This window comes from Leguminivora glycinivorella, chromosome 3 (genome assembly GCF_023078275.1).
Source record: "Leguminivora glycinivorella isolate SPB_JAAS2020 chromosome 3, LegGlyc_1.1, whole genome shotgun sequence".
Classification (NCBI taxonomy): Eukaryota; Metazoa; Arthropoda; class Insecta; order Lepidoptera; family Tortricidae; genus Leguminivora; species Leguminivora glycinivorella.
Genome location: NC_062973.1, coordinates 5,472,494 through 5,485,467, shown reverse-complemented (window position 1 = coordinate 5,485,467; position 12,974 = coordinate 5,472,494). Strand labels below are relative to the sequence as shown.

The 12,974-nt window shown below is 35.1% G+C and overlaps 1 protein-coding gene across 2 annotated transcripts in view; it reads right to left on the bottom strand.

Moving 5' to 3' along the window:
- The window catches only part of LOC125242546, a 181,460-nt gene that overhangs the window by 50,449 nt on the left and 118,037 nt on the right, over positions 1-12,974 (bottom strand). For both annotated transcript variants that reach the window (XM_048151299.1, XM_048151303.1), the window contains one exon: positions 5,689-5,781. In XM_048151299.1, the coding sequence (XP_048007256.1) occupies positions 5,689-5,781 (93 nt within the window). The remainder of the gene's footprint in view (positions 1-5,688; positions 5,782-12,974) is intronic.

The following is a 12,974-nucleotide window of genomic DNA, read 5'->3' as shown; positions in this document are numbered from 1 at the left end:
TTTGTTCAGTGACTTTTAAAAATTATGAAGTCTTTAAATTTTTAATTTTTCATACAAAATAAATATTAGCTTCAATGTACGCCATTATTGTTGTCATTGACGTTGTCTGTCACACTTTAGACTTAACAGAATTCGCACCTCTTAGAAAAAACTTTCAAGGGTGATAAAAATCAAAATACAAGTTATTTTTAAAAGTCGCCGAACAAATGTTGATCAGTATAAGGAGAATAACCTAGAGTTCAATTCTTCGCCTTTGTTACAGGCCCCACTCTGTATAGTCCATAGTTTAGGCGTTTTGTTTTCAGCTAATATCTTAAAATAAGGCATCAATACAGAAGTTCTATTTCCTGTTGGCAATGTCAATATAGACTAGCTCAGGACCGGGACAACTGGCATACAGTCGAGTTCATGAATATGTGTACATTTCTTCACCTAAACTCGTTGCAATAAGGTGAAAAAATGTAGGTACACATATTTATGAACTCGGCTGTACTAGAAGAGAAGCCTATGCTCAGCAGTGGGCGATAAAGAGCTGATATGATGACGATGAATGTTTAAGACATTTTGTCTAAACTAAAATATTAATGACCACCAATTATATCTTATACGAAGATTATATTTTGTTATACCCTTAGCAACTAATAAGTTATTCAAAAGATACGAGCATCCGGTTCATTTCTTACTCTAACAAACGAGTAGTGATAAGGATTCAAGGTAGCATGCTTATTATCAGGGTAACAAATTAAAATTACATTAGGTTACTTATCTTGAAAAGTGTATATCATTTGTAAGCTTATTCTGTTTTAGTTTACCAGAAGAAAATACCTATTAAACTATCACTTACTTCAATAGTTCCACCTACATTCAAATTAAAGTGTGCAATCAATCAGTTCTTTTATGTTTTAATTTACTTAAATAAAAAGTTATTAAAGTTCAGTCCATACTCCATGCACCGTGGAAGAAAGTAGAGAGTAATTGGCAGGGATGGCGCGACGGTGCGAAATGTGTGCGATTGTCTCAGCATAATTACTTTATGCAAAGATTAGTGCTTGAATATCTGAGTCAGTTTATGTAGTAGTGCAGAACTCAATTTTCTCTTTATTTTGACACACTAATCTACATTGTACTTAATGGAAATTTGCGTTTTGAATCTCTCGCGGTATTAGTCGGTTGAATTCAACAGTTAAATTCATATTAAATAAATTGAAGCACATGTTTAAATTTTTGTCTAGGTATCCATACTAATATTATAAATGGGCAAGTGTGTGTGTCTGTTTGTTTGTCCCCCTTTCACGGCAAAACGGAGCTACCAATTGACTCTTTAAGGGATGGAGAGTAATAGAGGTATAGGCTACTTTTTGTCACTTTCTAACGAGTGCGAAGGTGCGGGCAAAAGCTAGTTTACTTATAAATTACGAAGCTTTCAAAAAGTAACAGTTGAGGTATGAAAGAACAATCAACGAAGACAAAGATGTATGTCATGTTAGGTATGAATTTAATCACAAGGAACCTATTTTCGGTTTGTTTATTCCTTTTCTTTAACCCTAACAACATTTGACATGTCCGAAGCGGCAAATACACACAAAGCAATTAAATTACAATCAAATGCTAACATGATCAAATTGTCATTCGAGAATCGATCCCTCGTTACTCTCAAGTGCTCCAAAGAGAAAACCACTTCGTCATATATCAAAATCAACACCACACAACACAAGACATGTCAATAAAAGTATCGAAATAATATCTCTTTGTTACACTGATAATAAACGATGACTTTCAATAGTCACGCTATCAATTACGATCAAGTAATTTGGTCTGTTTGTTTCAATAAAACGAATTACACGATAACATAGACCCTTTTCTCTAAAATGGTCTGTAATTTTGTAGTGACTGTAACTCCATTGGTCCGGAACTTGGACAAGGCTTGATGCGTCTGAGATGGTCCAAATATTGATTTTGACGGTTATAATGGCTATATTGAATCAGGTCTTCTTTGTAGGATTTAATTGATAGTTTGATATGTCACTCAACGTCTTATATAGGTAAGGATATAATCATTATAATTATTGAAAGTTTGTTAAATAGTATACAGCGGGTAAACCTAATAAGGGCGATAAATGAAACCAGGCATATAATTCAATATTGTTATCATTAATTAAGAGGTGTTTTGAGTTACTTTTAATTTTCACCCCATAATGAATTTTTGAAAAATTTCCCAGCAGCAATGTACTGTAAACGTGGTTGCGATGACAATCAATGATAACTGTCAACGAGCGTATAACGCGAGTGTGTTTGCATTACGTTGCGGGCCGAATTATTTTGTATGAATAAAAAAAATATTTTATCCATACAAATATTTTAAGTAAAAGTTATCTACTTAATTCCATTTTTTATGTCCTATACTCACCACCGTTAAGAGGTTCGCCCGTATTAGGTTTACACCCTGTATAAGTACAATTAAAAAAAGTGTACCCGAAATATTATTTTAAAAAGTTTAGATTTTTGTTGTTAGTTCAAGAGTTTATCAGTTACCACTTACCAGACTTGCAACATCTACAAAGAGGCAAAGAATTTTACCAATATATACCTAACATTTAAATAAATATTAACGACTACCATTTTCATATTTTTTCTTGTAATTGTTGTTGACCATAATTAACCATGATGAACTAAAATAAATGACTCCACTTTAAAGTAACGAGCAAAACATTACTTTGCCCATTGTTATTAAACACTTCATTGGGTATTCCGGCTCCATTCTTGACATAAACAAAAATCTTACACAACGCAATGTTTGAGAAACAAGTAACTTGTTAATTAACGGTATTTGTGTGTAAAATAACTAGAAAGACCAGTTACTTTAAGCGACAGTATTTATATGTTGTTTACGTTTACTGTTTATATACTTACACAATAGTTAAGTATATTTTGTACACATGGCGCCATCTAGTGGTATTAAGTATTAGATATATTTTAAATTAAATCAATAAAATATAATTAAATTCTTCTCTAAATGCTCATTATTCTTATTAACCCCGACTGCAAATTATAAACTGAAATAGGTACCACACGATCTATAATTTATAATAGTAGTACTGAAAAAAAAAAACAAATCAATAAATATTTCATAAAATAACTCCCTCATTTCCCTAAGACTGAAAAAAATTCAGAGGGTAAACAAGAAAAAAAAAATCTTGGCTAGAACTGGTGGTGGCTGGCCATTTACAAATTTTACACAGCATTATAAGTAGTTTTTATTTAACTCGTTTCTAGTGTAACTAAACGGTGACAGCGGTTGAGTAATTGCAGTACCAAACAGCAAAACTCTTTTTTGTGATCATCGATGGACCTTATTCTTTTTCAATAAGATTGACTATTGTTCAGTTAACAGTGGTAGACGGTACCTAAAGTCAGCCGGTGTTAAGGTCGGCTGCCTGCGAACCAGAGCAAATTCAATTTCAAACACCCAAGAATGAGTTATCAAATTGCTTTTTAACTTTTTTGCCATAACGTCAAAGAAGAGAGAGTCGCTTTTTGTTTTATTAATCCACTTCGGCTAATTGTTTTTTACGGTACTATTTAATAATGTTTTTATATATTTTTGTTGAAACTCAATCATTAAATTTCGCTTCTGAGAACTTAATTTGAAAACAAGTAAAAAGTTTCGTATATCTTTTTCTATTGTTAAATTACTTTGTATTTATACACTATTTTTAAAGATAAAGTTAAACAGTAAAAGCTTTCGTTACAAACTCGTATGAAGTTAAACTCAAGTTGGGCAACCCGCGGCGCACGCGCAGCGTCTCCCGCTCAGCCAATCAGCGTCGAGGCCAAGAGTTCCACGAACTCGCGCGCGCACCCCATTGGCCGAAAAGCGCGCCAACTTACGAAAACCTGATTTGAAAATGGAATCGTAAGCTCGTGCACGTGCGATAGTATACTATACGTTGCTGTAGGTATGCTTGGAGCAATAGAAAGTTTGTTTCGAATGTAATGAAACGAATCGTTGTTGTGTATTCGTTTGAGATATTGAAAAGAATAGCCTTCGGTTTCATTTTTATAGACATTGTCTTTATAATTCAAGTGGTATTGTTCAAGAGATTTTTTAATAGTTTTTGTTTTGTTTGCAGTTTTAAAAATTCAAGTTACTTGCACTATGATATATTTATCATTTTACAAGTTTGTAAAAACACATATAATGAGTAATGTATTTTGAATAAAAATAGTATTTATAATTTAGGTACCATTTCAATATATTATTACCTCATTCAGACGTTCAGAGGTTCATTCAATTAAAAAAATACGCTTGTTTGTAGGCAGTAACTATCGTCTAGTACTATTACTTTGATAGCAGACTGAAACTAATTTTTCATAACATCAGATCGCTAAGACAAAGAGCTATAAAGTAAGCCGCTCTACTTATAGTTGTAGACTGTAGAGCTAGACTTAAATCACGACCAGGGCCTATTCCGCAGGAACCAGTCGGTCCTGTTCCTGTAGCGTAAGAAAGTAGCTATTTTGAGCTCAACACATAGCAATGGCTTCGTTGAAGATTGCGTTAAAAATACTAGTTTCTTTTATTTTTAAGGTTAAAACAATTAAGGGATTTACAGGGAGTGTCGTTTACTTCAATTATTTAAAAATATGTGATGTTTGTATTATTCAAATCTATTAAATTACACATATTTTGCTTGGAAATATCATACTTAAAGTATAGATAATAGACGTCTTTGTAGTTGCAAGACGTTACTTTTCATCGCCATAAAGTGTGAAACAAACACCGTTTGCCCTTTCACCTTGCAAATTGTTCTTGATCCCTAAATTCCCTAAATTATATGTTTAGATGTACTAGAAGCAATTTCCGAACCTACCAAGGTGGTCACATTTTCAAGAAATTTCTGAATGATTTTCCTGTGTAATTTCTGAAAAGGATGCTGTTCATTTAATGTCATATTGGAAGACTCCAGAATGCGGTTTTCACAATTAATCTTCGGTGATTTTCAAACCGTTAGGTACAGGTTTACAAAATGACGACGCCATATGTGGAAATTAACTACACTTATGCATAATACCATTCGTTTATACAATGCTGCTCATCTTCAAAGTACATCGTGACGCGATAGATTTGTGCAACAAGACGGTCTCGAGCTCAAGCTCAGGGTCCCTCGACCTGAATAAGGCTCCGACGGAGGCATTGTTCGAAAGGTCACGTCTGACGGTGCGCCCGCGCAGAGGCCCGAGCGCTTTTCAACTTTGATCTACTTGTATGGACTTTAATGCTTTGAGATTAAGTCCTCTGAATTAGAATGGTCATGCTTTTATTATTAAGCAACCAAGTTCTAGGTACTGCCAATATCAGAGTAAAAGTAATAATTAATCGATCACAGCGATATAGCCTCGTAAGTCAATTTATAGTCGAGATAGCAACTCTTAAAATAGAAATAAAAATAACTTACGAGGATAGTGTGCTAAAAAGATAACTACTATTTCTTTGTAATTTGTTTTGTCCAGTGCTAATAAATTTGCTATTTTACACAAGCTATTATTTTGATCGGCCATAAATTTCTCGACAATGCGTCTTTCAACAGGTACTTTACTAGTAATACTTAACTAGCAATAAACAGTTATTTTGCCAGACATCACGTAGGCAGCTGCATCAAATTAAACTAGTGGCTTAATGAGACTTACCTTAAGTGCGCAAAAAATGCAGGACGGGCCGAGGCAAGCGTGGCCAGAGAGCTCGCGGAAGCTGCGCCGGAATATGTCCAGATGCCACAGCACCTGCGGGCAAACGAATGGATTAACACCACGTATAAACAGTTGTAAAGCTACAAATACGTTGGATAAGCTGTTGGTGACAATATCTTATCATCGAGGCAAGTTACGAGTCTCTAAAAAATATCCTGGTCACGGCACCAATTTGTGACATTACACTTCATTCGTAATAAGAACCTATAAAACTAGAGCAAAACGTGGGCTCGCTTTCAGTCAGTCCACGGGTCGTCAATCCTTTGCGTTGCTGATTTTCAGGCAGATGGATTTTAAAGTAGGACAATGGTAAGTTTAAAAGTAGACTACACCAGAGCAAATGCAAACGGAATAAAGAATTGTTCACTTTCTCAAAGTCTCAGACAGTTTAAATGACAGAAAGTGTCATTTAATCTGATGGGTTGCGCGATAAACACGGCATGATGCGCCGTAGGAATACGTAAACTTCACAATTGTAATTAGATTTTAGTTTTAATCGCGTGTAAATTTCAGGAAATAACTGCTTGCCTTCCTGGTCCCTAAAAACTCGATTTCCTCCTGTTTGACTAACTAACAAAGTTACGTAGCTTGGTCGGGTCGTAATTTACCACGCTCGATTCGCGTGACTCGTTGTCGATTCAAAGTTACGTTAAGTTTGAGTGACGTGAGAATATATTTCTCCCATTGTTTATGAAAATCTTCCTCAGTTTCTAATTAAACGAACATGAATATCCGTATATAAACATGTCTTGTACAAAAATAGCGGTAGTGTTGATTAAGTTATATTATGTATAAATTTTTCCCAACATGGAATAATGTTTGCAGCTTTTTCCTATCGAATTAATATTTAGTAATTTAGTAGTTCTGCACACGTGTCAAAAGCAGCTGCACCGTTCCAAAGTAAAACACCTTACAATTTTATCTTACTGTTCAACGCCTTGGCTATTAAGTCTTAATATTATGCTATTTATATTTTGCTATTCGCTGCTAGCATATGTCGATTGAAGATAAACAACATATTGCGTTTCTTATTAAGTGCCTGATTGGGTTTTAAATTAATCATGCGACACAACAGTTGCTTTAATGTCACGTCATCTTGATATTTTTGGAAGGAACGGTGTTATATGGTTGCTTTTCTTGTGCTGATGACGTTAGATGCAGTTCGGTGCGCGTGCGAGCGTCAGGTGCAGGATGACATGTGATGTCGCAAAAAACGTATGAGCTGAGGTGTTCCGGCGATCGCCCTCCGAAATGCAAGGTAAGGCCACAGAATATATAATAGTACAAGTACAGAAGACCCACTGCTTTGATGTTCACGACATGCCGCCTTTTTAAATGCCTACAAAATTCTTACAAAGAAACGAGCCGCACGTGCGCGGCGCCCGGCGATAGGGTTGCCTATGGACTAAAACGAATACTCAGGTAAAACTACACACTTTACACTATTATATTCAAGTCTTGGGTACTTTCTAGGTATATATATGTCGCAGTAAGATAGATAAAGCCGTTATATAGTTATAACCCTAGGAATATAATTATACGTCGTAACATAGTTAAACGAAAGCGATTAATTGCTATCTTACTAGGAATATAACTATAATACTAAACTAGTTTAGTCATATACTTATATGACTGGATCCAGTTTAGTGAAATGATTGTAGGCAGGAGTGCGGCGGTGCGGCGGAGGTATAGTTATAACCCTAGGGATATAATTATATGCCGTAACATAGCTAAACGAAAGCGATTCCTTACCATCTTACTAGGAATATAATTATAATACGTTACTAGTTTAGTTATATAATTATATCACTGGATTAAACGTAGTCTAGGGATATAATTATAATACGTCTCTAGTTAAGTAATATTGTTATACACCGTGTTTCACTTAACACTAAAAACCTGAAATCAATTTTAACTATAAAACTCCCGTGAGACTCATACATATTTAAAAATATTTTAAGCGGGTTACTCACGTATTAAGTCGATATAGCGTTCGACATGTTTCGGCTCAATTTCGAGAGCCTTTCTCAAGAGTAGCGACACCCCGCCTTTACATGTCGAGAGCGCGACGCATACTGCATGTAAAGGCGGGGTGTCGCTACTCTTGAGAAAGGCTCTCGAAATTGAGCCGGAACATGTCGAACGCTATATCGACTTAATACGTGAGTAACCCGCTTAAAATATTTTTAAACCTGAAATCAGTTTGTTCAGAATCGAGAGTAGAATCGATTGAGCTATATCTTGATGGGGGTAATATTTTTTGTTTAATTTGTATTATTAGTTATTTTTTACGTGCCCATTCTATTGTATTCGTAATGCGACATTGTGTATATCGCATTGCTAGAGGTTGCTTACCTTTTTCAGTATTTAGGGGTATTAATACTGGCTGGTTTGGTTACTTGGACGATACTTTTTCCGTTACGAGTTTGACGTTGTTTGTCAGTTTAATCTTAATGTTTATCATAAGTCATAACAAATTGAACTCGTACCTAATTACAACCTTGTCATTTTGAATGTTGGGTTTAAATTTGCTTACCGCGATTAAATTACCGGGATTTCCCGGGAAATCAAGAACCGGGAAATACCGGGAGCATGCCCTAACTGTTACGTTTTAACTAATATAGCTTGGATTCGTTTGTTTAGTAACCAAACCTTGTGTACTATGTTCGGATCGATACAAAATAAACTTTGTTCTAACGTCAGTGACGGTGTTGTTATTCCAAATCGTCCCGCTATACGTATTATAAAACACTGATTTAAGCTTTCACGATTTTTACACATATTTAAAATTGCAAACGGGACTTAATACATAGTAATACGCGATTAAGTCCCGTTTGCAATTTTAAATACCGTATTATAATTATATTCCTAGTAAGATGGTTCTGAATCGCTCCCTTATATCCCTAGGGTTATAACTATACCTCCGCCGCACCGCTGCACTCCTGCCTACAATCATTTCACTAAACTGAATCCAGTCATATAACTATATGACTAAACTAGTTTAGTATTATAGTTATATTCCTAGTAAGATAGCAATTAATCGCTTTCGTTTAACTATGTTACGACGTATAATTATATTCCTAGGTTTATAACTATATAACGGCTTTATCTATCTTACTGCGACATATACATATATTGTTGTTTGAGTTCCAACATCACAAGCCTTATTGAATCTTTTTGGGGGAGTTAATCAGTAGTAGATCTGTTTAAAAATGTGTGGTATTTATTTTCTTCATGATATCTATTTAACTAAGCATTAAGCCATTCCACACGCGGACATCCCATATGAACCTTAAAAAAAAACTCGCGACGTAAAGTAAAATTAGAAAGTGCAAACGTGCGTTCCGGGAGAACGCGCGCCACCCCTGATTAGGCCGCGAACTCGCGGCCGCCGGCATGTACTTGTAGCGCGGCGATAGAATCGCGGAGTGAGCCGCCCCTGGTAAGGCGCTTTTGTAGAGTAACTTATAAATTGTAGGGATTAAATCCAACTTTCTTGGAAATGCGTAGTGCATTTGAAAAACTATTTCATTGAAGACTTTTCAGGACCGATCCACGTCGGTGATTCGATTTTTGTCCAGAAATTGTTCTTTTAACAGCCAAAGGATCATGTCCATAATAAGAAGTCCCTATCTAAATAGGCCTCCACAGCAAAGTGTTCTTATTTTAAAAGCTTTTTAACAATTATACTATTATTTAAAATTCGCTCCACTTCGGAAGCAATTTGTTAATATTCTTATTGCCCACGAACACACTTTATAGCTAGATGTAAAAAAAACCAGTTCTTTATTATAGACCACTCAAAATGAAGGCGAAGCTATCGGTTACAATAATAATGATCACATAACGCCAACACATTTCCTGTCGCAACGAAACTGATGAACTTATTGTCATACTTAATAGTCATAGTAACCAGCTTAAAGATACCCACTTCAAATTTAGGTTCTAACAGTTATCATATTGAATAAGCAGAGACTATTTTCATGCTGGTTGCAGCAGTATTTGTAAGTTTATTTTAGGTATGGCGTATTTATACAAGTATAACCCTCTTTTCGCGAAACATGGTGTAGATTTAAAGGAGACTTATATCGTGTTAAGTTGTCAAATATAACAGCCAGCAGCTTGAGCTTAGCCACCAGCAGCAAGCTCTAGCGGCAAATCTAAGGTATGATGAAGTGTCGATACGGTTTGGTTAGCGGAGCGAAACTACCCACGATTTATGGAAGCCCTAATGATAGGCCATTAGTGAACACACATTAGACGCTAATAGCTAATCACGTATCATTCTAATTGCCTACCGTTAACTTCTACTGAGAAATGTCATTATTAGACGAAAAATTAGTGTAATAAATTGTATTTTCAAACAGATTTGTAAGTAATGAAGAAATGCAATGTGTCTACATAATGAGAATTTTACTGGACGATGTGGTGTCAGTTTAAATACAAAATTAAATGATGACTAAGAAGTTATTGTACATTTCTGAGTCATTTGCCCATGAAGTGGGGAGTGGATCAATATCTTTTAGCATTATTTTCATAGCTGCTTCGATCATAAAAATAAAGAATACCTAGGAAAAGTTAGTAAATTAACAACATCTCAGGCATAATTATACCCAAGCATCTGCCCTATAATTGATTACAAGATTAATTGAATCCATTTATTATGCTGTTAAATACAAGATCATAAAACAGCATCTGTCAATACCTTTTCACTATGCATATTGTTCCACCAGATTAGGAGTTGAACCAATTATTCCAGAGAAGCGTATCTTCTAAAAACAAAAAAGCATCTACGTCTTTTCAGTTTTTAGTTAGTACTCCCCTTGCAGCGCCCTCTATCGCTGTAATTCCACATACTGTTCAAGCAAATGTGCGCAGAAGCACCAAACTAGTGTGATCTCGAGATTTACAATAGTCTTACGTAATCAGGGGTCAGTTATACTGGTTGTATGAACTTTGATGACTCGTTGGTAGTTGGAATGATTCCCGTGTTCACCTGTGCAGGTAAATTATACGATATTCGCGATTGTTTGAAGGCAGGTGCGCGGGCAGATGCGCGAACTGCATTAATCCCATACAGCGCATCATTATTTTATTTTTAGTTCTTGTTTTAGCAGGAGGTTGAATTGAAATTGAAATTTATGGGAGCGAGTGTTTCGTAATTTTTTTTAATGGAAGTTGGAAGTTCAAGAAATAAGATAAAAAATTGTTAGCAATAAAATGCCTGCTGTAAATAATGCTAATGTTTAAAGTATGCCCATTAATCCACATAATGTTGATAGTCAATTAAAATTTAGTAGGTATTAAAATACGGTACATGCTGAATTGCTGATGCTATTTAATTAATAATTAACCTTAGTGAAGTAATCAATTCTTTACTAACAGTAATATCATGCTGCTATTGCATTATTACCTTGTAAAACATGTTAATTAACTACAAACTGTCAGGACTTAAATAAAATAATAAATTTTGCAAGTCTATTTTAGTATATTATGTGCTTAAATCAACATCGTTGTGTATGTTTCAGGCAATCAGGCATACAGCTTTCATTCCTAAATACATTAACCAACGTTTGAAAATGATGATGTTTATAAAATATACCATTTTATATCCAAGTCAATCCTAGAAAGGGTTAACAGAGAAGGTTAATTTACAAGGTATTTTCTGCTGCTCAGCAGCAAAAACCGCCAAAAATAGGAACACAAATTATTATTTCTCATTTTGTTGACACTTAAAACGGGTCAATTTGCTATGTGGCTACTTGTATTAAGCACGATATAAACATACGATCAACAAGTCTTGGTAACTGCCCTAAGTGTACGGTACTTTCTTGCCTATGCAATCTACGCACGTTGCTATTATTGCTATTGCATACGCAGCCATCACAGTCAATCCAGGATAAACCTGATCTCCGCCAAAGCTGAGTTACTACAGACCTCAAGAATATATTACGCTGGTTTAAAAAAAATTAAATAGAATACATGAAGTCTGATTACGCGCAAGGAATGACAGATGCGCGATTGCGCGCCCGCGCCAACCATCAACATTTCCGAGAAGTTGCTAAAACACTTTTTCACTCGCGTAACTAGGATGCTGGACAAAGTACAGACGAGAATAGAAGTATTTTAAACGGCTGTGTTAGGGCTTGATTGTTGCTGGAACTTTAATTGAATAAGCATAAATACAGGATGGGGCTTGCAGCACGACAAAACTCAAATTATGACGTGTTATATTTCTCCAACAAAATATTTTTCCTACTATAATAGTACGTAGAGTCAGATCAAGGCATGTATGTTGGAACTTGGGAGCTTGATAGGCTAGACTTTGCATGTGGTAAGTAAACGTAACAAACACATAGATGTAGCCCTAGAGCAGTAATTTACATGGTCTATCTGGTACCTATAAATATCAATGCAAGGTCATTATGTTAATAAACTAAAAGAAACAAAATAAACATGTATTACAAAACCTGATAAATAATTGAGTATAAGCAGTACCTAACTAACGTTTTTAGTCCAAAAATTCATACAAAATACTTATTTTTAAGTATGACAATGGTTAAGCTATCAAATATTTTCAAAAGCGTGGCCGTATTCTGATTCTGTGTATACAGTATACTCTGTATAGTATTTCGTAAAGTATTTAAACAGCGACAGTATCGCTCAACAGTCCTCTAAATCCCTACGCACACACGCATTGTGAAATACTGAAGCCTTTTTCGTCAAACACGCTAAGTGCTCCAGAAAAGCGGTGTACCTACCTATACAGTCCAAGATATTAAGTAAATATCTAAATATAAACACACTAAGTCCCAAATATATGTCTACGCCATCTTAATGTATGGGAATAAGGTTGTGTCAGGGACCGGAAAACCCCTTTTTAGGCTTAACTTCATCAATTTGCTTACCCAATCAATTTTCTTACTAAATAAAATGGTAAGCTTTTTTAAAGGTAACCTTTTAAAACGGTAAGCTTATTGAATCTCTTACTATGAGGTTACCATAACTACTAACTAAGTTAACTCCGAAACCCTATCGCGATAGGGTTTTTAAAACCTGTTTTCATTGAGTTATGGTAAGCTTTATCCGTTCCTTGTTGTCTTTCTACATTTAAACTGGTTTGCTATAGATAGAGCTTGTCTCAGACGCATGCTCTCGAATTTGCGTAGTTATTACCATTTGACATGTACGTCATTTAGTTTCTGTATTTGATAGTACAATTATTG